General features: G+C 34.7%; 2 protein-coding genes across 2 annotated transcripts; one reads left to right on the top strand and one right to left on the bottom strand.

Annotated features, from left to right (window-relative positions):
- Positions 1-1,131: 1,131 nt before the first annotated feature.
- Positions 1,132-4,681, bottom strand: LOC139691179 (isochorismatase domain-containing protein 2-like). Its single transcript, XM_071588903.1, has 5 exons — positions 4,390-4,681; positions 4,170-4,291; positions 3,948-4,078; positions 1,788-1,957; positions 1,132-1,419 (listed from the first exon to the last, which is right to left on the bottom strand). The coding sequence occupies exons 1-4, from the start codon at positions 4,580-4,582 to the stop codon at positions 1,801-1,803; spliced, it is 603 nt and encodes a 200-aa protein (XP_071445004.1). The 5' UTR covers positions 4,583-4,681; the 3' UTR covers positions 1,132-1,419; positions 1,788-1,800.
- Positions 4,682-4,781: 100 nt separating this feature from the next.
- Positions 4,782-21,764, top strand: LOC139691199 (very long chain fatty acid elongase 7-like). The gene is made up of 8 exons (XM_071588927.1): positions 4,782-4,957; positions 5,042-5,229; positions 5,303-5,383; positions 5,459-5,515; positions 6,746-6,860; positions 10,813-10,940; positions 16,504-16,742; positions 18,460-21,764. The coding sequence occupies exons 1-8, from the start codon at positions 4,897-4,899 to the stop codon at positions 18,620-18,622; spliced, it is 1,032 nt and encodes a 343-aa protein (XP_071445028.1). The 5' UTR covers positions 4,782-4,896; the 3' UTR covers positions 18,623-21,764.
- The last annotated feature ends 1,393 nt before the right edge of the window (positions 21,765-23,157 follow it).

Below are 23,157 nucleotides of genomic sequence, written 5' to 3'. Positions count from 1 at the left end.
AATGTCCTGTCCTGACAAATGTCCACCAAGTAATTAGTGCTGTTTGAAGGTCAGTGCTATATTACCTTCAACTGATAAGTACATACTGCTGCATCCATTTCTGAAAGGACCCAGCTTTGTCCATTTTGAAAAACTTATGTGATATGCAACCATCTTCTTCCACGATTGATTTTTAAGACTTAATAAAACAGTTTCTGGTGTCGTTTGGTGGAAATTCTTCATATTTAACTTAAAATTAAACCACTTGGCTTTTCCACATAGAACTATTTCTATATAGAAAATTCTATGTGGAAAAGCCAAGTGGTTTAATTTTAAGTTCAATTTTAAGAGTAACATAAATTCATCTACAGTAAACCAAATTCAACGGAATTTCAGAATACGGAAGAGAGGACTTTTTTTAAAATGGATGTTGTATTCAACTCACATGATTATCGGCCATTCCATCTTCTCCAATTATTCCATATGAGCTTCCATAACAGTAATTATATCAGTTCATCTTCGAGCTGTTGTAAGCATATTTTCAGCATTGCCAAACGTTGCTCTTATGTTTGAATCATGCTTTGGCAGAAAATTTTACCTAACCATCCATGCTTCTCTTTCCCTCTTCAAATAATTCAAACAGCTGACTTTTGTTAGCTTAAGAATCTAGCTTTCTTATATCCTTCCTTCCCATATAATCAATGATAGCCCTTCACTCTGCCATCATATTCACGAGGATTTATAAATTGATTTTAAAATTTACATGCAAAAGTAAATAAAAGCTTAATCAGCAATGCTAAATTATTGCATACCCTATTAGTGGGTCGACAGGGTGCATACCAATATGATGATGCAACATTCAATGGCAGAGAAGCTGAATGAATAGGCGCAGTGGTACATAAATGTTATATTTGCGTGGCCTTTGAAACTGGTGCTAACATGACGACCATACATAGGTTTGGCATAAATGAAGAGTTTCTCATATTAATATTTCTTTTGAATCTCTAATCAAAAGAACCATGACTATGAACTAAAATGTGCATTTAATAAATGAAACAATTTTTATCTTTAAAAAAACGGGACAGAATGGAAATATAGTGTCGTGCTAAACGGATAACCATGTAGATCGAAATCTTCAGAAAAAAATCACTATAGTGAAAATATAATTTATTCATGCTCTTACTAACAATTGCCAAAAATATTTACAGAGTTGGAACGAGAAAGGTTCCAAATGGATAGCAAATTACATTTCATTTCTTTGAGAGCATTTAGAAATGTACATGATTGTGGAATATTAATATCATTTCCATTACATAAAGCCAATGTCATCAATAACAATATGAGCTGACTACTCACATTTATAAATTCTAAATATTACCATTATACTCTTCCTTTGTGTGGCACATATATGCAGGCAAAAATATCTTTGATGCGATGACACTGAAACCAATTAAATTTTTCACATTTATTTGGACTTAAAATAAGCAAAATTTATAGCTAGTTCAAATTAGATTTACAATTATAAAATAAAAACATGAAAATACAAAATTTGCAGCCAGAGTAAAGAGTTATATTTGAAACTTTATACTCCGAGGACCTTTTCAATCCAATCCATGGACAGAGGAGGTATTCCTTATGATAAAACTTTTATGGGCACACTGAACAATCAAATACAATATCCTTTCCAGTCAATTAAAGCGCTTTGAATGTTCCCAATATGCTAGAAATACATGAAGATTTGAGTGGTCGGCACTTTTATTCATTGTAGCTCACACAAGTTCCTCAAAAATAAAAATCTAACAACTCACCCAGAATTTCCAGTTACTTGGTCAATCCTGTGTCAGGACAAGGCTCCCAAACTATCTTCTGCAAGTCCTTAAACTTAGGGTGCTTTGAATCTCCTGCTAGGCCTAAGATAACCCTTTCACACGTGGTCATGTGAGCTCCAGCGGCCTTGGCAGCTTTGAATGCATACATCCTAATGTAAATAACATTAATAAAAATCCTTGAAAAAAATATGCATACACATTTAAAAGCTTCAATTTTTAATGTTCATGCTATATATTTCTTAGAAAGAAGGTTTCCCTAAAAAAGTGCTATGAAGGAAAACTAACAGCTCTTGCGATAATCTACAAAACTTTACACCCATGAAATGCCTAAATGTTAACTTCAGAGAAAAGTCTTCATTTCTCCTCTTCAGACAAACAGCAGAGTTAGCCGTCCCAATGTTGTGTACATTGACACAGATAGAAAAAGATGAGCTTTTTATGAAATATTTAAGACTTATTGTAGCTGAGCTGGTATGACTATATTTATGGACTGATATCATATCTCACTGTCAGTATAGTTGTTTCTCTGAAGAAAACCAATACACCAAGCTAATTGGCTCCTAATACAGATTTATTATTTTTAAATGTAAAGTGAAAAGAGGAGAGAGTTGTCCTTTAATTATGTAAGGCTTTTGGGGAGGTTTAGGGGCTGTGCCATATCATTACGTTACCATAGCAGAGAAGGGAGGCAGGTTTAGGAGGAATCTCACAAAAGGTTTATTATTGCATTATATCAGCCAGTGTATGTGATTACTTAATTTCAATTTTTGTATTCTGATTACATTTTTAAAAAATATCCGTCACTCATGGCGATATACATTTTTCAGCACTAACACAGAGATAATAATAGAGAAAAACACCTTCATTAACCCTAAGCTGCCAGGTTAATATATTAATGATGGTTCTGATAAATATGCAAGATTGGTTGTAGAAAGCTAGGTTGTATTTTACAGATCATTTCAAAGATACTCTCAGATAGAGGAGGGTAAAAATAACCTGAATTGGGTTCCATGATTTAAGGATGGCCCTGATGGAGTGGTACAAAGTCAAATGACATGCAAACCCAGCTTATTTACCAATGACTTCTTAGATCAGTTTTAATAAAGTTAAGGCGTGTTTCCCTTAGAGGCCTTAGTAAGATACTCTATTTGCAAAAATCCATTCATTAATTTGAAACTGAAGATGCCTGGAGGTCCACTAAGAATTGATTCAATATCACAGCCACTTCATGACAAAATTCAAAAGTGTTCCCCACTCTAACAACAGAAGTTGATTATACCGTTTATTTTGGCAGTTAATTATAACTTTCAAGATAACTCCCATTCTCTATACCACGGATGGCAAACAAAAAATAACTACCAGCATTCCAAAATTATCTCGGGTGACAGCGTGGCTTGGTGCGTGGATTCTGTATCTGACCAGAGGGTTTCGAGTTTAGACACCATGGTTTTCCCCAGCTAAGTGGTGTGATTACCTGAATACTTTAACTTAGTGGGAAACAGCACATGGAATTAGAAAAACTCTCGAAAGTACCAATTTCACGCGACGCTGGCCTTGATTATAGTGAATCGCTCTACCTAAAACTCCAAACAAATTTCAGGGAACAAACTCAACTCTTGGCTTACAGAGGTTAATGATCTTGGGAGAAGAGGATGTTAATGAAGCGCATCAGTGATAGCATGCATCGAAATTTGGAAATGACATCAGTTAATAATATTTATATTTTGTTTTGGAGTTTGTCATTACCAAAAACCAATATATAAAAGAGTGAATGCGCCAAGGTATCGGTAATCAAGCGCTATGAAAGTGTAGCGAAAGAAATGAAGCTGAATATCGTTTTTGTATATATTTACATTCCTAATTTGTACTGCAGAATCGGACGAGACTAAAATTTAATCCGAGGCTTCATACATTATGGAGCAATTAATGTCTGAAAATACCCGAAATTGAAGTGAACTCTTTTGCTTTAAATTTTATGACTGGAAAGGGAATTTCCATACATGCATGAAGCACGAGCGACATTGCGGATCTATGACTTAATCACGTCAAATATTCAAGATATAAGTTCATGCCTAATATGCACGATATCGAACATCACCCACGACTTCTAAATTCAATATATTCAACCATAACTAGTACCTGTCGGTCATAGTTCTGGATGAGCAAGCATCAGCAACAATGTGAACTGCAAATCCTTTCTCAAGAAGATCTAGGGTTGTCATATAGATACAGGCGTGGGTTTCAATACCACAAAGAACAACGCTATTTACCTGCGATGAATAATGAATAGCAAATGACGATAATGATCATAACAGAGATTGAACCATCTAAATCAAGGGAATTAAGTCCATTTCGACTTGCCTCAGGGTGATTGTCCTTCAAATGTTTGTAGACATCTTCAATGCACATAGAAAACTGAGTCTTTTGGAAAGGCAGAATTCCATAGTTTTGTATTCCCAATTCAGGTACCGTTGGCCCAAGTCCTGTATGTAATCACTTCTAGTTAGGAATATATGGCATGATAATAGTTAAATCCAAGCACGAAAATAAACTTTCGCTTTTAGACCTAATAATTAAAAACCTTTTGGATATTGTTCCGTACAGATGACAGGCATTTTCATTACCATGCATGCTTGCAATAATCTATTGGAATTGGCAACAATTTCCGGAAAGTATTTGATTGAAGTTTTGAACTTCTCTTGCATATCACATAGGAATAGAGACGTATTTTTAGCAATAATGCGGCCTAAAGCTTGGCCTTTTGTCAAAGCCATTATAAAATTAACGTGCACGCGAATCCTTGAATGCCTGAATTGAAATGGATTATTTTCAATCGTTCCCTCTTATGCCGACAGCCACCAGGATTACCTAGTCTGCGGTATTTAATAGTCAGCTGTTTTTAATCGGCGGCTCTGTTAAGTTCGACTTGTGCCGATAGAGCGGGGCAAGGTACTGAACTTGGTTACTGTTGAATCCGATGAACATCGGTGGGTGAAGACTAACGAAGTTTGACTGTTTAATTAGTGATACTTAGCTCAATTAACCCAGTCGTCGTTACAAAATTCCATTTTCTTTATTATATTAAAATATGGACATCATTCAAACTGGCTCAGTACCCCTTAGCATTCAGAAGCATTTGGGGTCGCCCGGTGAGTAATGGATCGACAGTCACCATTTCCTTGAGGGTTTCCGTAATGCTGTATGCAAAACGCTGACTTCTTTAAATTTTTCAGATCCCAGGGTAACAGGATGGTTTCTATTAAAGTCACCGATTCCTTTGATAGTGATATTTATTTTTTATATGGGAATAGTATTTTTCGGCCCTCGATTTATGAAAAACAGAAAGCCGTTCAACATTAAGCATATATTATTGATCTACAACTTTTCTCAGATTATGCTATCATTTTATATCTTCAAAGAAGTAAGTATTGCGTTCAAAGGTTTCATCAAAATCTCACAATTCCATTGAATTTAAAATGTTTTTTTTATTTCAGTTTCTGGTTACTTCTTACATGTCCGGCTACAGCTGGACCTGTCAGCCGGTGGATTATTCAATGGCTCCCCTAGCTCTTCGAGTATGTAATAATTTTAATTGAATGGAATAAAAAGTTACATAGCAAAACTTCACTCTAATAACTGTATTTCCGTAGATGGCGTCAGCCTGTTGGTGGTTCTATTTTTCTAAAGTCTTGGATCTCTTGGACACAGTGAGTGCTTGTTTGCCTATTTTCCTTATGTCTCTATTCCCATTTTTCCTTTAATTTTTGTCTTTTACCAAAACTTTTATTACATATTAGAATGAATCTCTTATAATCCATTAAAAATGCATGGGGTAACGTTTAGTTGAGGCCCTTTCACCTCAATTTGTTTTAAATAGGATGAACTTAAACATCGTTTGTTAGTGATTGAGTTTGGATTCCTTAATATCCGGATTAAGAATGACAGGTTCATTGATGACTAGGTAACGCATTCTTTTTGGCATTATAATTCCTTTTCAAATTCGCCGAATTTGATCCAGGTTTCATGATTATCAGAATGGAAATTTTCATTTCGTTCTCATAAAATTCATTGAAAATGGAGACTGGATCGATAGGTGTTTTAAATATGATTACATTAACTTCACGGTGTGTGGTTACCTTAATGGTTTCGTTTTTCCCATTTATATTTTGTTTTTTATCAATGCTTAATCCTTAGAGGTTGTGTTTGCATAATGTTTCTATATATGGTAAATAGTAACCGAAGTTTATTACAATGTAATTTCAGACAATAAATGTCAGCATGTTGTATGATATATACAACGTGATATTAAGGAAGTTTTTTCATTAGTTGCAGGGATAACAGTCTTTTCTATAATTTGTTTGCCGGAATGGTACATCTAACTTTTTAACATACTAATTGGATGTGGTGCAAGTAGGTTCCAAGTAGTTTTAAGCTTCACCAATACCACTAACTACTAACGTTGTAAAGGTGTTATGATTTTCCCATCATAGTACTGATATTGGCTACAAAGTCTCATTCCTTGGCTGTATATCTATACATATTTTGTGATTGAAACTGCTGCAATAATGTGCTTCTCCGTTTGTATAGCTCTAATGTGTTTATATTAACTCGGGCTCTGGGCTTCATAATTTAATTTGTACAAAACCCATGTGTACAGGGAATGGTGCCTATTTGTCTAAGAAGGTTGAACTTACCTCACTGGTTGGTTGAAAAAGTTCTTTCACTAAATTGGGTCTCACTCAATCATTGCAGGAGAAAAACTTGTGGGCATTAACTTAATCTGTGTTTGCTTGCTTACACCACACTAATTGGTTAATATAGAAAAGCATGCAGTATGAATGGCATATTTAGCATTTTCTTAAGGGACATGCTTAAAATGTTCATAGTGCTGTCACACTCCAGTCCTTTGGGGAATTTGTCTCTTGTTACCTGTGCAGGTTTTCTTTGTTCTGAGGAAGAAACTGAGTCAACTGACATTTCTTCACCTTTATCATCACTCTACTATGATCTTCAACTGGTATCTTGGAACTCTTTACTTACCTGGTGGTCAAGGTGGGTGTCACTGGTCTAGCTTTAACTGAGCATTAAAGAATGAATTTTTGGTGTATTTCTTTCTGAGCCCATTGCACATTTTTCCATTCCAAATGCTTAATTTTTGTTCTGTCAATGAAGTAAAAGTTAAATATGATCTTTTTCTCCTGTACATAATTTGCATGGCTTCACGTGTGCTCATAATCAGCCACATAATAGTCAATATCTCATACCTGACTTAAGATAAGAGTATCATACAAAACCATTACATCTCCTAACCATCCTTCTCATAAGTCCTTTTTGTAATCATGGCAGTGGAATCTGATGTTTTACTATTGCTGTAACCAGATAAATTCTACTAAATTATAATCCAAGGTTATTTTTGGATGTAATCACTTTGGTGCTTGACATATAGGTTGGGTAATAATGAATTAGGGTGCCCGTAATTAACCCAAATTGACGAGTTAATGCAAGGATTAAGATCCAGTCCAATAGTTGTCTGGGAAAGTCACTAGTTTGTGAAAGAAATTTTGGTGTTTAATTGTCCCAGCAAATTCTTTTCTAAATTAAAACACATCACTGTATATATTTAGAAAACTCTCCCTCAAACTGAATTTAGAGTTTGCATTGTTATAATTTAGAAGTTTTAGCACCTGTCTGTATACATTGAAGCATCCCATGTCTGGAATCCTAATCTACTACAAACCCAAAATCCATAATGCAATTTGGTGTTTTGAATTTGAAACTTATGCATTGCATTATTCTGAGTTATCACCAAGAAATAAGAACCATTACCTGAGCAATGAACTTGGCACCACAGAAGATAGTTAGTATTAATAAATGTGATGATTTTAGAATTGGGAGCTTAACATTCCTGCCAATTTTTAAAATTAAATTGTTTTAGTAAATATTTTAATGCCGCTGAAAATTAATACTTTGTATGAATTATCTAACTATACTGTTCTTAATATGGATGTTAAAATATAAATTTTGTAAAAATTTCTTCTAGGAAGAACCCAAAATCTAGAAAATAAAAATCAAAAGTCATTCAGTTTCGGCTTTCGGAGTTTGAGGAGGACATTATTTGTGATTAACTTTACTGGAGCAAGTCTCATTATGATGAGTCATGTAATGACAGTTTGAATATACTGAGGAGTCACCTTACCCAGTCATGCTGGGATCGAGAAGGTGCGGTGGCTATCGTACTGGCTTCCCAGCCAGAGGGCTTGAGTTCAAATCCCGGTGGTGTTGAATATTTTTCAGTGGTATCTCGATCCCTACTTGAGGTGCTTTGTGGAGTGCACTTTGAGTGAGTACGCCATCCGTCGGATGGGACGTTAAGCTGTGGACCCCATGACCTTTGACAAGAGTAGGCTAATGCTGACGCCAGGTTTCTCTTCACTCTTCCTCTTCCATCCATCCCTAATGGTGCCAGTGACCTCAGCTGTTGGTCGCCTCCCATAAACACTACTACTACCAGTCATGCTTTAGTCAGCCGGTACTTAAATTTCGATTTATCCAGAGGGTGAATCACGCATATTACGAAGTATCATTTGTAAAGTAGGGATACAAAGATTAGATAGTATTCAATCAAGATTAGTTTATTAATTTTCCTTATATTGTAAAAAATGACTATCAGACAAAAAATATTTTTAAATTCAAAATAGGGCCTTAAAATGGTATTTTGAATGCATTTTCTGATTAACGAGCCATTCATTTTTCCAGCCAGGAGTCAAGACCCAAAGTTGTCTGAAAGGAATACCCTTTCCAAAAGCATTTTTTACTAATGTCATTGTTGTGAAATGTCACAGTACTGTAAAAGGCATAAGTAAAGAATGGTTATGAGATTATTTTGGTTGTAATTCTTTGTTTATCCTCAATCTTGAATGGAAGAAAAGTTACAGAGTGGTTGGTTATGTGGCGATGTGGAACCTCTTCGCATTTGCAGAAATATGGGCTTTTGAGAGGTTTATTTACCTTCTGTATGTTGAATGGAATGGCAAACCCTATGTAACCCATTAAATATTTTTATTTCAATTCAATTAACTGTTAATTTTTTATCTAAAATAGGGATGGTTACATTTTAGGTAAATATGTCTGTCATTTATCATATTGTACTCAATATACCAGCATACATAGGCCAGGAAAATTAACAATTCCATATTTGGTCCTCCATGGCATTCCCACATTAATGCTCATGAAATAAAGATTCAGTATTGCCAGCGGTGAGGCTCATCCTAAATAATATTGAAATACAATTAATGGTTTGAATAAAATTGTCTTTCTTCCTGCAATTTAGAGAAATCCTTTCAAAATCTTAATTTATTGACTTGAGCCTTAATAAATTATGTGGCGAGAGTAGCTATTTGGGGATATTTATTAATTTTTTACTGATAAACTCGACTGATTTTACTGATAAACACTAAAAACAAAATTCTATTTAATGGAATTAATTTGGTAAACCTAAAAGCTTGTTTTCCTCTTAATATTCAGCAATTACCTAAATTAAATGAAAATTTGTAAGCTGTTTTGTGAATTTGTCCTGTTTTTAAATATTCTTTTTGCATTGCCATGTAGTTTTTCTGAATTTAAGTTAGAATTGACTTCGGTGATTGTATTGAAATGATCAAAATCAGTGTGGGTAAGAGATTTTCGTGTTTTCCATTTTATTTTTCTTGAGCATTTGATTGCCTGATTTTTGGAACTGTGAATATGGTACAGTAAAGCCTCATTAGTTCTTCTCTTATGGAATGAGAATAATCCATTGGAATCAAGCATGTTGACATACTGCTTCAACTCTCCCGAAAATAATGACCAATCAAGGGATTAGATAAGAAATTATAAAATCGCTTACATTTGAAGGATACCCATGTATGGATAACTAACTACAAAAGGAATTATAAAAAAACATATGATATCACTAGCATGTGAACATATTCATTGCTACATAAGGGACAAGTATTTGGATGTATTCATTTGTATGTTGGTTTGTAAAGGGTTGGTCATTTTTTAATATGAACCTGTATGGGTAGGAATGGATCAGTAAAAATGAAAATTATATCAATTTTACATGTAGAATCCCACTAAAGGTTAATCTGGAAGGACTGTGAGAGCACTGTAAAGTAGGTACTGAAAAGTTGTAAGGAGATCAAGTAAGGTTATAATTTTAAATATATTCGGATTTTTTAACTTGTGGCAAGAGGAATCGGGAGGTTTAAAAGGAGAAGAAAATCACGTGGAATAATTATTATACTACAATTTTACCCAGTCATTTTGGTGTACCTAAAAGATAATGGCGTTCAACAAAACTTTTAAAATAACCATGGTTGAGCTAATGAGGTTTTGATGCAATAAAGTAATTGTCTGTTCATTCTTGGGTTTTAGCTCCTTTTTTGTAATTTTTTTTTTGTGGAGTTGGTTTAGTCTTATGTCAGTGTCGGATTTATTTGTGTGTTGCATTTATTTCAATAAATTCCTCCCAAATTCTTTCGAAGTATCTTGCTTGCATGCTGTTACATTCTATATTTTATGCATGTTGTAAGCTGTTTTGTGTTGCAAGAAATCTTTTCACTTACATGAAACTGGCAAAGGTGCATTAATAATAAATCTATTTAGTGTATTAAGAAATATAAATTATTATGAAAATTAACCATTATGTAATAGATTTTCTTTGAGTTGATTTTACTGGTATGGTTTTTAGAAAATAATTCATGTCTTGCCAACCTCTGCCTAAATGAGAGAATACATTTTCTTGAAGCTTACATATGACATCATGATACCACAGAGGATTTCTCTATCATAATGCTCGTATCTCTTTAAAGGCATACATTTTCTCCTTCATTAAAATTCAAATTGAACTAAGTTTATAAATGTACAGTTTTTTAACAATATGACTAACTTCATCTTTAAGTAATGTATAACTATTTTTATACATTTATTTCACCGTCTCGCTAAGGTACCATGATGTTTTTAGCTTTTTTCAGTGGACTAGTGAACTCACTTGTTCATGTGATCATGTACACATATTACTTGCTGGCTGCCATTGGTCCGCACATGCAGAAATATCTTTGGTGGAAAAGATACCTCACCCAGCTGCAGTTGGTAAGTTTCACTCTTGTTGCCTGTTATAACCTTAGGGAATTCAGTGGGAAGATAATTGCAATAGATTTTACGTGAATAAATTGTTCACAGGTAGTATTCCACCCTGATTTTTTAATGATTCATGTAAATTTATTGAGGTTTTTTCTTTATCTATTGTATTGGAGATAAAAAAATTAATCGTATTTCCCATTAATAGACCAACTGGCTCTAAAAATGCACTTTATTTACATGCACAATTCACATATCTCAGAAGGGATAATAATAGGGGGATTTTTGTTTTGTCATTGTGTTTAATCTCGTCACGTCCTGTAGAACATTATAGCAACTGTGTTAATCATGTACCTTCAAACATATTGCTTTTTTGAATGTTCAGGGTCGGCCCCAAAAATAAGTAGAATGAACCCAGGGAAAAAAATTGTGCTTTTAATCAAAGTATGAATTACTAATATTCTTCCTTACAGCCTCTGTGATGTTAGCCATAATTCAAAAACGGTTGCCTTTCAAGCTCCTTTTTATTAATGGGATTAAAATAACATAAACATATGAGTACAAAGTAATGGTTTATGGAGTATATATATGTATATATACATATATAGAGCATTGGACTACTGACCAGAGGGTCCCGGGTTCGATTCCCAGGCAAATCTCTGGGCCCCAGCAGCACCACCCAAGCTATGTGTTTTTTTCGGGCACCAGATCTTCCTGGGAAACCATAACCGGCGCAGGGAAAGGAACTGGCCCCCTACCTTGTTGTGTGCATTTCACACACCGTCGTGCTTAGTACTGGGTGAAGTCTACCATCACCTACCAAACCGACCTTCGGGTTGATTACTGTGTTTATGGTTTTTTATATACGTATAAATGTTTACTTGGGGCAAAATGAATCTTGTAATTGTCATCAGTAGTATTCTATCGTTGAAGGTAAGTTTTGGATGAACACAGACTGTACCATGGTTTTTTTGTTGCTCTCTCCTAACAAAACAAAGACTGCCACCCAATAAATCCTTCTTAAACTCAGCATACTCCCCTTCTCCCTTCATTCCATTCAGCACGCCTCTCCTTTTCGTACCCCTTCCTTGCTTGCCTTAAGATTTCCCCTGTGTCACAGTCTTCAACATTCCATTGCCAATCAAGATTCTCTGAATCCACGTTTTGTGCCTGCTTTGGATTTCTCCCAACAATCCCTTCTCCTCCGCTACAATTCCTACTACTTTTTCAATTGTTTTCCCTTCAGTCCATTTTATCTTTTCCATCCTCCTCCATGCCCACATCTCAAAAGCCTCCATTCTACACCCATCATCTTACTTCAATAACATGTTTCTACAACATACAAAACCATGCTCTCTACCCGTTTATTTTTATGTCTTTTCTTAAAATCCTTGCCTAAAGTTTCTATCATCAATTGCCTCCTAGTGAAAGCTTTTCTACCTAATACCATTCTTCTTCCTATGTCCCTACTACACTGCCAGGATAGGTAAATTGATCCATCTGCTGAAGTTCTCACCTTCCTTTTTCAATGTTTAACTTAGCCTTCCTATTTTTCAGATACAGCAACCTTTGTTATTGGAGAAGTAATTACATAATGTTATTAGACAAGTCATATCATTCAACTTCACCATCTATGCGTACTTAGACTGGTCCTTCTTAAAAAAGTATGTTTTTACTGTGCCAGTTTTTTCAATGCATATCGGCATAATTTCCTGTGAAATATGAACTGTGAGGTGCTTGATTTAGTAGTGGTTATATTTCATTCAAGTACTATTAAACTGGTGCCATTATCATTTTGTGTAGCAGATGAACTGTGGAATTAGATTGAAACTCTTAGTTAATGTGATGTATTTTTTCTTTAGTAGTATATAGTTCTTTTTAAAATCTGTTAATGCAGCAATACTGAAGCCATACTGAAACCATTTCTTGCTTTTATGAATTCCATTCTTGGAGAATTCTTTTTTCTTCAGAATATGAGCTTATACCTCTATGAAAAAAAGAGACGAAGAGAAATTGTAAATGTAGAAATCAAGGTCTCATTAAGTTTTTCTTGTGACCCACACTAAATGTGGATTAGAGTAAAGAAACTAGGGCATGAAGGAAACTGAAATCATTTTAATGTGGTTTTAAGTATAGTGGTCAGTAAATCTTAAGTGACATTATTTTTGCCAGGTGGGAGTCACTAACAGTATTTCAAATTTTCCCTGGTGGAGCTTGCACAATGGGAAGTTATCAATGTTGTTACAACCTAATTGATTTCTCTCCTAGAATTCACTTGAAAACAAGACTTCCAGGGTTTGACTAGGCAGCATTAGAACGTGGCATTTAATCATGAATTACTTCCATTGCAGGTGAAGACAAGATGACATTACTTAAAATTACTAGAACTACCCACGTTACAAGTCACACTACACTATCATTAAATGGTATCCATCTGCCTCAATGATTCACTCTTCACAGGAAAATATCCTATGAGTACTCTTGTATAAGTTGACCCTAGTTCTTTTCATAATAATTCAAAGCTGCTAAGTTAATTCCAGTGAATCAATTAACTTGCAAACCTTCATTAAATGCACAGTCTCAAGTAATTAGGACTACAAGAGATATAATCTAATATTTTCTATGGCAGTTATCAAGTTGTAAATAATTTATTTTTATTTCAATGCATTGACCATTATCATCTATATTAAGATTTTAAGTGTTCTCCAAAATTCTTCCTCAATGTTGCAAGTGCAGCAAAAATTGTTTGCTTTAACTCATGTATTGATGCAAGCATGCAGCTCCAGTGATTTTTGTGGTAATACTGTGGAATTACGGTTAAATGGGCATAGTGGCAGTGAATTTCTGAATGTTGTAGTTAAACTCACATCTCAAATAACTTTCTTTTAACTTACTAATAATATGCCTCTCATGTATAGGCCAAACCTGGATTTTTTTATTTAACTGTGGTATCTAAAGGTATCCATACACAAGTAAATAGTTTTTTTCTGCCGACATGCATTCGTATATGGGGGAGGATGAAGGGGTTTGTTCATTTGATGAATAAGGACTTGGCCGAGGTGGCAAATTTATGGCCAAAATCTTGTTAAATGATGAAACACTACTATTATTGTGTTTTGTTATCCTGAAGTATAGACTGGTGACAGATGCCACAGCTCATTGCCACATTCCATCATTCATTCATTCTAGTTATTCTACTTATTAATTATAATTTTTGGAAATTTATACCTGCTATTTACCTCTTGGTGTCCTGTTAACTTTCTTTTGTTTCCCTGAAATTTCTTCTCTCATTTCTTTGTAATTTCTATCATGATTGTCTTCATTTCCACTGAAGATCCAGATTCATAACCTACTCCATCTTGAAAAAAAATTGATCAACTGTCCAGGATATACTTAACACTTTCAGGCCTCTTTCCATGGAATTGGTTGATGACCATAATAAAAGAGTTTGAAATTTTCAACAGAATTAAATTCACAGTACAAAGCATTTCACCGACTTGCGGCATCATCAGGCACAAGTGACATACACAGCTGTTGAAGATATACCCATCAGACAGAGTAAAGGGGAAAGTTGAAGGGGGGCAAGTTTTCTGGGACTTCAAAGTTAGTGGTCGTGGCTTCTTCGGCTGAAGTAAGAAGAGGTGGTGGCACCTTGGTTATGACTAAGTATTGGGTCCGGTCCGGGTTTATGGAGGGGGGGGTTAGGAGGAAACGGCTACTTAGAACCATTGAATTTGTTTACCCTTGAAGAGAGGGGAAGCTGTGTAGGGTCAGGGGAGTTTTTGGTAGTGAAAGTCTGTGACCAAGGAAAGAGAAAACAAAATGGAAAATAGTTTTGCCTTGGCTATGAGGTTGCATGGGGTCTGGTCATGGCGTAGATGCAACTGAGTACGTTGAACTGTTAGGTTTGTTTACCCTCAAGGTCGATTTTTTCAGAGAGGAAAGGGAAGGGCGTATAATTGCTCATTGCACAGTATTTTATTGGGATCCACCAAGTGCCTTCAAATTTCGATTAGCTCTAGGGCATCCATTTTCAATCTAATAGGGAGGACATTTAGTATTTTTGGGACAAAATTGCTATTATTTTGACAATCTAAGAAGTGTTTTGCAAAGGAAGAATTGGAGTTTTGCTTTTTGTGGCTATTGGCATGTTCTTAGGCTCGTGTTTTAAAATTCCCAGTTTGACCGACCGTTGTACTATGAAATAAAGTCAGTGGAAAATTACAAACTCTTAATATTGACAACTGTCCCTGAGATTGTCAAGAGTTCATGTTCCTCTAGGCTGCAATACAAAATCAATTGCCATAAGATAAATAAAGAAAAATACTTGTTAGAACATGTCTATTTACTTCTTTCAGAGTTTTCCTTTCCACTTTCATGACTGCTATCCTACCTACCTCTCCTACATGCCATTGCAGCTTGTGTTTTATTGCCTAGTTTTAGATAAATGCCGAACCTCCTGTGTTTAATATGGTATTGAGTAAAGGGGATCGGGATAGTGCGGTTGCTAACATACTGGCTTCCCCCACCAATTCAAATCCCATGGACGGCTGATATTTTTCAGTGGTATCTCGATCCCTACTTGAGATGCTTTGTGGAGAGCTCTTTGAGTGAGTACACCGTCTGTCCGATGGAGCATTAAGCTTTGTGGACCCCTTAGCACCTTTCTTTATGAGTGGGCTAATGATGATGTCGGGTATCTCTCCACCCTTCATCCTTTCCTATCCATCCCCAATGTTGCAAATGACTTTAGCTGATGGTCGCCTCTCCTAAAACTAGTACTTGTATTGAGTAAAACATCCAAGCATATCTGTGTAGTCTTCAACTTCTTGGTAACAAGTGAATAAGGACTATTTTTTTATTTTATACATTTTAGATCATGAAAAAAGAGTAATGGACTTATCCCTAAACAGATTCTTTTGTGCAATTAGAAAGAAATGAACAAATTCAATCAAATAAATATTGATCTTCATTCTATTCACAAAAATCAAATTTATATTTTTCAGCATCATCAGGTACAAATGAATATGTGGTGCACAGGAAGGATTCAGTGGATTTCAATGAAATAAGTATCAATTTTAAATTAGCTGCCCACTAGGATGCTCCAATTTAATTGTGACGTGGGAATTTATGTTCCTTGTTTACTGTGGAAGATTTAGTACTGTTGTTGCCGATCAGTGTAATATTTCCAGCTTGTTCAATGTATGTTATACATCCATAACTATGGTATCTCTGCTCGCAGATTTGTTTTGTCTTTTTGCAATCCTTTCTATTCTTCCTTTCCATTGAGCATATTTTCGTTCCTTTCATTTTTTGTTCATTCATCCTCTGTCCATACTGTCTTCTCATTTCTCATTGTCCATATTTACCCTCCTATTCTCGCTCTGCTCTGTAAATTCGATCAGTAATCACAATTTAGTATTAACAATTGCCATTAACTCTTTTATTGAGGTACAGTTATTAACTATTTACTCTGATTTTTTACTGTATGTACATGTAGATGTTTCTGAGGAAAACTGTGAATTCATGAGACATTTAAATTGAAAATTGATTACTTTAATTGTTCTCATTATAGGTACAGTTTGTGGCTGTAATCATTCACTTAATTGTCGGGCTTTGGAATAAGTGTGAAGCCCCAGCATGGCTGACCATCTGGACCATTGGATATGTTTCATCACTTGTAATGCTGTTCCTAAATTTCTACATCAAGGCTTATCATGCCAGAGGAGCATCAGCACTGGAAAAAAAGAAAATGGAAGAGAAGTCTGTGGAACAGATTAATAAATCCACGCATGCTTCAAATGGTTTTATAAGGTTTGTCTAATGGACTTGTTATGCTCATTTATGCATATATGTACGAGGGTCATCCGGAAAGTAGTACCCGTTCGTGAAATAAAGACACAAAAGTAAATATTAACAAACATAAAAAATTTTATTTGAAAGAGGATACTTTAAACTACTTCTCAACATAATCTCCAAGCAAATTAAGGCATTTGTCATAACGTGTGACAAGTTTCTGTATTCCTGCTGCATAGTCCTTCGCCGCCAGCTCATTGAGATACGCGAGGGACCCATCTTGCACAAATTTTTGCATAATGCAGATGGTGTTTAACAATTTCATGAACAATTGTTCGAGAAACATTGGGAAAATGCTCACAGATGTCATCAATTGTGACGCGCCGATCGTTCCTCACGAATTCGTCAACTGAGCTCACCAGTTGGTCTGTAATGACAGACGGTCTTCCCGAACGCTCATCGTCGTGTGTGTTCCCCCTCCCCATGTTGAAGTTGCGACACCACCGCCGAACAGACGACTCGTCCATTACATTGTCTCCATACACCTCCTTTAATTGGCGATGAATATCACATGGGCGAACGTTTCTTGCATTGAGGAATTTAATCACTGCCCTCACTTCACAACTGGCGGCGTTCTCAATTTTTTTAAACATTGTAAACAATCACAGAAACAACACAGGCAATGCTAGCGTCACGCAACTTGGCTCAGAGAAGGCAGACAAGCCACTGAAGCTATCTGACCTCGTCCAGCGGCTACTCGCGTCGTCAGCACTTCATGCGGCACGAACGGGTACTACTTTCCGGATGACCCTCGTATAACTATTTATGTCCGGCTTTTCCAAACCAATTCATCTGTTCAGCTGTAACTTAATTTAATTTGTGTTGGTAGGTAGTTTTTTAAACTGGGTGCCATCTGTGGGTAAAGGCTTTTGCTGATGTTTTGGAGAGATGTGATATGATTTTGCCAATCATAATAATAGAGGGGAGTATTTTAGGCAATCAAGGAAAGGGCAGGAATAGGGTAGGGATGTAGGATGGGATGAAGGGAGGAAGGAAGTTTACAGAGATAAAGAGGGACTTAGAGATTAGGATATTGGGTTGTATTTTGTTAGAAGAAACAAAATATTTATTTGGTAGTTGTATCCATCCAGAACGTACCTCAATCAGTAGATTATCTTCAAAAAATGAACACTAATTTGAAAGAGGTACTTTAAAGTTAATTCTTGAAGAAATAATTCCAGACCATCAAATTTTTCAGTGGCACCTAGCAGAAAATATGATATACATTTAAAGTCAACAATTAAAGAAATAATCCAAGTCCATCAAGTTTTGCAGTAGCTGTTTACTGTACCAAATTTCTGCTCAGCGCCCAGCATAAATCATATTATTAGTTAGTAATGATATAGTAGCTAGGGGCAAAATTCAACTGTTTAATTGTCGCTCCTCATTGAAGTGAATGAATTGAACTCTTAATTCTGAGCAAATCATGAGTGTGAAATTTTTTTTTCAAACTCAAAAATTTACAGATAAGTATCTCCTACTCGGGCCTAGCATACGATACTTTTTGTGTATTGTTACTCAATTTATGCAAAAAATTAGAATCCATTACTCTGTGCCATCTTGGCACAATTGCATTTCAAAAGAAACAAACTAACAAATTAATTTTTGGATTTATATATTGGTAAGATATAAGTAAGGTTGCTTACATTCTTGTTTTCACTTTAACTATTTTCAGACAGGGGAAAGTTTCTCTGAAGAGAGTTGAGAGGGCCAAGCAGATGCACTCAAGAGGCCAAGGGGAAGGAAATTCTGACAAGTCAATCGTTAAATACTCCAATGGTTATATATCTGGTGCAAAATCAAATTATGGCACCAACAACGGAAAAAAGATTCATTAATGGTGATTTGTCTGATTATATTACTTTATAGCATAATACAAAACAATTTCTCTATTTTCATGTTTATTCTGCAGTTGTGACACACATTTTGTTAAAACATCCGGATGGCAGACTCATTTCCATTGTGTTCTGTTTTCTCACTTGTAATAGGAGGTGTCTTTTTATGTTAAAGAATTTTTAGGATGTGATACGCTTTATATGAACACTCTTTAATTTTCTATTAATAAAATGAATAGCTCTGACTGGCTCTTTTGGCATGTGACAAATGAGATTAATAATCAATTGGGCAATAAGGTATTGTTATTAGAACTATTTCATAGATCTTCTTAATGTTATATAGTGAGAGTTGAAACCCATTAAAAAAAGTTTGAAAAAGTCAATGAGAGATAAAGTACATTTTGAACATTTACATTGTAATATTTTCAATTCAAACCAATTACAAGTCGTCGTGTGTTGTTTCACAACAAAAGTAATGCATTAATAAGGGATTTGCTAAGGATAGCTCTTCTCACAAAACTTGCATGATATTTTGCATGCCAGAAAAGCTATATTTTTAAGTAATAACATCATGGTTGAAAGGAGAAAATCATAAAATAAAGATTTAGAATGGATAATAGTGAGTACTTAATTGTAACTATGAGAATTTTACTACACTTTGGAGAAAGTAATGTGGCAGTTGCAAATGGTGCTTTAGGATGATCATATTAGGCCTCTTAAAATGTGTTTTCTGTCAGAAATATGCAAAAAATTTCATATTTCTTACCACAGAACTATTTTTAATATCTTTCATCAAACGGTTGTTTCATTTGCAATGCATATCTGTGTGACTGAGAGTACACATATTCTCAGGATGAATGTTACACTCAACCATTGATGCAAATCCATCCCTGAATCACAAAATAGCTGCATACGTCCAACTTTATATTATTTTACATTGATTTGCTACAGTGTTTTTTGGATGGCACATTTCTTCTGCTGAGTTATTGCTTACATTCCTTTCAATTTTTCCCAGGTCATCAAATGGCAATCATTCAAAGAAATCCATGTTTGCGATTTTCATTATGTTACTCATGGTATCACAGTTTACAGAGATCATAATGGTAATAAAATAATTATTCGTTTTATAATGCATATTTGATGACATTAATTCATTTAGAAAACATGTTCTGGAGAAGTTTCCCTGAAAGGGTTATCAAATTTTAGCTATTTCAGTTTCTTGGTTTAAAATGTAGTTCTCCCTCTACTTTCCCCTTTATATCATTTCATTTTGTACTTAACCTTTCCAATTTATTTTGATTTATGGGCCAAATACCAAGCGCGTACGCATGTGATGCTGCTTGAAGTCACAGATATGGATTCAAAAATGGATCAACATCAGGGTAATAACGCTTGTGACTTATATGGTAATAATTCTGTTTTCAGATATTATTTCTTTTTTTATATATTAAGTTTTCCTAAGAGTGATATTGAAGGATTTAGACACCTATCAAATATGGTATTTTCAACAATGTGATTTTTTAAATTTTATGAGTAATGATTTTTGTACCGAAGTAATTTATGACAATCATTTTTTTCTTGAACCTAGTCATACAATAGTGACAGTAAATATATATTTTTGATGTTGCCGAACAATATGGCATATTGATTGTATTATTAAATTTTTGTTAAAGGATATATTAGAATTAGTTTCAAGATGAAAAATTTAGTTGATATTGTTGGCTTTAGACCTTTTGTTTTTTTGTATGTTGTTGCAGCACAAATTAGTGGGTAACTTGAGAATTTATTCTTTTTTTTTTATACAAATTTCGTTTTTATTTCTTAGATTTTGGGTGATTTTGATTGAATGAAAAACTTAAAAAGTTCATAATTTTTATATTTTTTATATTATTCTTTATTTTTCTGGCTCTTAACTGTTACATTTTCTTTTATCAAAATGGATTTCAAGGTAAATATTGGGGCCTTAATCTACAATGGAATATAATTATTCAGCATTTAATATATATTCATATTGTTTAATATGATTTTTGGGAGTACCATCGATTGATGTTACTCCTATCCATTGACACAAGAGCCAGCACCTGGTAATGATTCTGTGAGAATCTCAAAGAAATGATTCCTTCGGTAATGATTAATATATTGCAGAAATTCATGTTAATGCTCAATGTGAAACGTGCTCCTTCCTTCAATCTGAAATCGATTATGTTATTTACATGAGATTCTTAATGTAGTGAAAGAGGCAAATTTAATGTAGAACTGCTGATGTTTTCCTTCTCCTAGATTATGAAATGAAGCAAGTATGTAGAAGAGATGCACCTATTCCCTCACAACACACCTTTAATGAATGTGTGCCTTTTTTGCAATCCTGTTCCGTCCCTTGCCAGACCCATATTACAACATTCAGTAGTTTTCAAGGATAACCACCCTAGGAGGATCTTAGCAGGACATTTTTAGTTACTTGTTTTGCCGACCCTTCAAACAAGGTTGTGAAATGCAGAAGGTTGTGAAGTGTGTGGTGTTTTTACTGGTTTAGATGAATCCTAGGGGAACATGTGTATGGTTAATCAATTACAAAGTGTGAATTCAATGAACTGATAAGTACTGCATTAGAATGCTATTGTTAGCTCTTTAGATAATAATGCACAAAAATGACATGTTTCATTTAATCTATGAGATTTAGCTTATAATAGATAGTAAGTGCATTTATAGATAGGCAAATTATGGTGACTGAATCTTGTTATGGCATCAAGATAATGAGGAAGCAATTCTCGAGCATTTAACTCAAATTTGAATGGCAATATTTGTAATAGCATTGTTAAATGTGTAACATTTTTGTTACCTACATTCATTAGGCAAGCTCTAGTGTTGGATGCATAATGTATGCTTTGCATAAAAGTATTTTGATGCCATGCTGTTTAGCTCAGGAATTTTTTAGGCATTAGAATGTAAAAAAAAGCATTGTTTGGGCAATTATAATGATGATACCATCATCTTGTTGTTAAACCATAATGGTTTTACTATGTGCTTCTTTATATATTTGTTAAATGGGTTGAAATGTTAACTGAAAAGTTAGTATGTACAATTTACTTTGCTTTGTATATGATAGAATGTTAATGACATTGTTAAAGCTTTTTGCTTATGTATAACCAGAAAAAAATTAAATTTAGTTCATAATGATATAATTTTTCATTTTTGATAGTGTGTGGTTCTTGAAGTGTGCTCAGTTTTGCAAATTTCTTTGCACCCTTGAATATTCTTGCAGCATATAAGAGAAATCATTTCATGCTATTTAAAGATTAATTTTATCAGTAAAGTCATGCCTACCAATACTATTATGCCTTAAGGAGTTTTTCTTGATGGAGGAGAGGAGGGATAAGTTTTTATCTTGATGGAATGTTCATGCCTCCTAATATTTTTGTTTCCTTTGAAGAGCATGATCTCTCATGCATTGTTGCCGTATGTTTTATTAAAAACTGCTGAGGGTGATGGAATTGGATCAATTGAAAAGTAACACATAAGCATACATTGCAAAAGAGAGTGGGTGGTCATTCTATGTTTATACGTATTACCAATGGAAATTATCACCAGCTGAATGGTGAGTTCTTGAAATCAATCAGCATGTTCAACATTGTATTAATGTATTCTAAACCGCATTCGTGTTTGTGGAAAGCTTTTTTTGGCAGTGTCAGTATCAATTCGCAGTGTGGGAAGGTTGAGTTTGTACAGGCCTCTCCCTTGTAAATTACATTGACCAAAGACAACTACTTCTTTGGTATCAGAATATCAAGGCAATCTGCCCCTAATATGCCCAAATATTTGGAGGAATATAACATCGAGGCTACTGTTTTACAATTGAGGTAGTGCAATTGTTTCAAAGTGCACAACTTAAATAATGAGGATGTATCGGCCATAGTAATTACACTACAAATATCTTTGCTATTTAGACTTCCAGTATGCATGGTAGATGTGGTTTTTAGGACAGGTGGCCTACCCCTGAGGTTATTGGTATGTGGTAATTCAAAGGGTGCGCCTGTGTCTTAGAAGTGACTGCCAAGGTCACATCAACAAATAGGCAGGCTCTTTGACTTACCACATACTCTGAGAATGTAGGACTATAGACAATTTTATAAGTGTAGGGTATCTCAATTATTCTATTTGAGATTTGATGAGGAATCGTCCATAGGTATATGTTTACTTTTTATATGGATACCTCTTCACATCTGTGCTTAATTAGCATGAAAATACAAAATTAAATTTAAAAAACGTTCTGTGACTTGAAGTTTGTTACTATGCTCGATTTTGTGTGTGTATATTGCGTAGTTGGGATAATGACAGGAAGTTTTGAAGTCCATGAATAGAAACAATTATTGCTTGTGGAAAGTAAATTCAAATGGAAATCCAGGGTCTTCATTTGTGAGGGATGGCTTTATAGAAGCAGCAGTATCAACATAGTTGTGAATAGAGCCCTGTTCTATCTAACATATGTATCATCTTTTCCGACTGGAGAAAAGAATCCCTCGCTATTTCTCATCTTCAAG

This window comes from Hetaerina americana, unplaced genomic scaffold (genome assembly GCF_022747635.1).
Source record: "Hetaerina americana unplaced genomic scaffold, ioHetAmer1.1.p SCAF_30, whole genome shotgun sequence".
Lineage (NCBI taxonomy): Eukaryota > Metazoa > Arthropoda > Insecta > Odonata > Calopterygidae > Hetaerina > Hetaerina americana.
This window is presented reverse-complemented; position numbering and strand designations above follow the sequence as displayed.

Coding starts and splice junctions, on each gene's coding strand:
- LOC139691179 (XM_071588903.1), bottom strand. CDS start 4,582: ATGGCTTTGACAAAAGGCCAAGCTTTAGGCCGCATTATTGCTAAAAAT. Junction 4,079..4,169: donor TGAAGGACAATCACCCTGAG/GCAAGTCGAAAT, acceptor TATTCATCGCAG/GTAAATAGCGTTGTTCTTTG. Junction 1,958..3,947: donor TCCAGAACTATGACCGACAG/GTACTAGTTATG, acceptor TATTTACATTAG/GATGTATGCATTCAAAGCTG.
- LOC139691199 (XM_071588927.1), top strand. CDS start 4,897: ATGGACATCATTCAAACTGGCTCAGTACCCCTTAGCATTCAGAAGCAT. Junction 5,230..5,302: donor CATTTTATATCTTCAAAGAA/GTAAGTATTGCG, acceptor TTTTTATTTCAG/TTTCTGGTTACTTCTTACAT. Junction 5,516..6,745: donor TCTTGGATCTCTTGGACACA/GTGAGTGCTTGT, acceptor TTACCTGTGCAG/GTTTTCTTTGTTCTGAGGAA.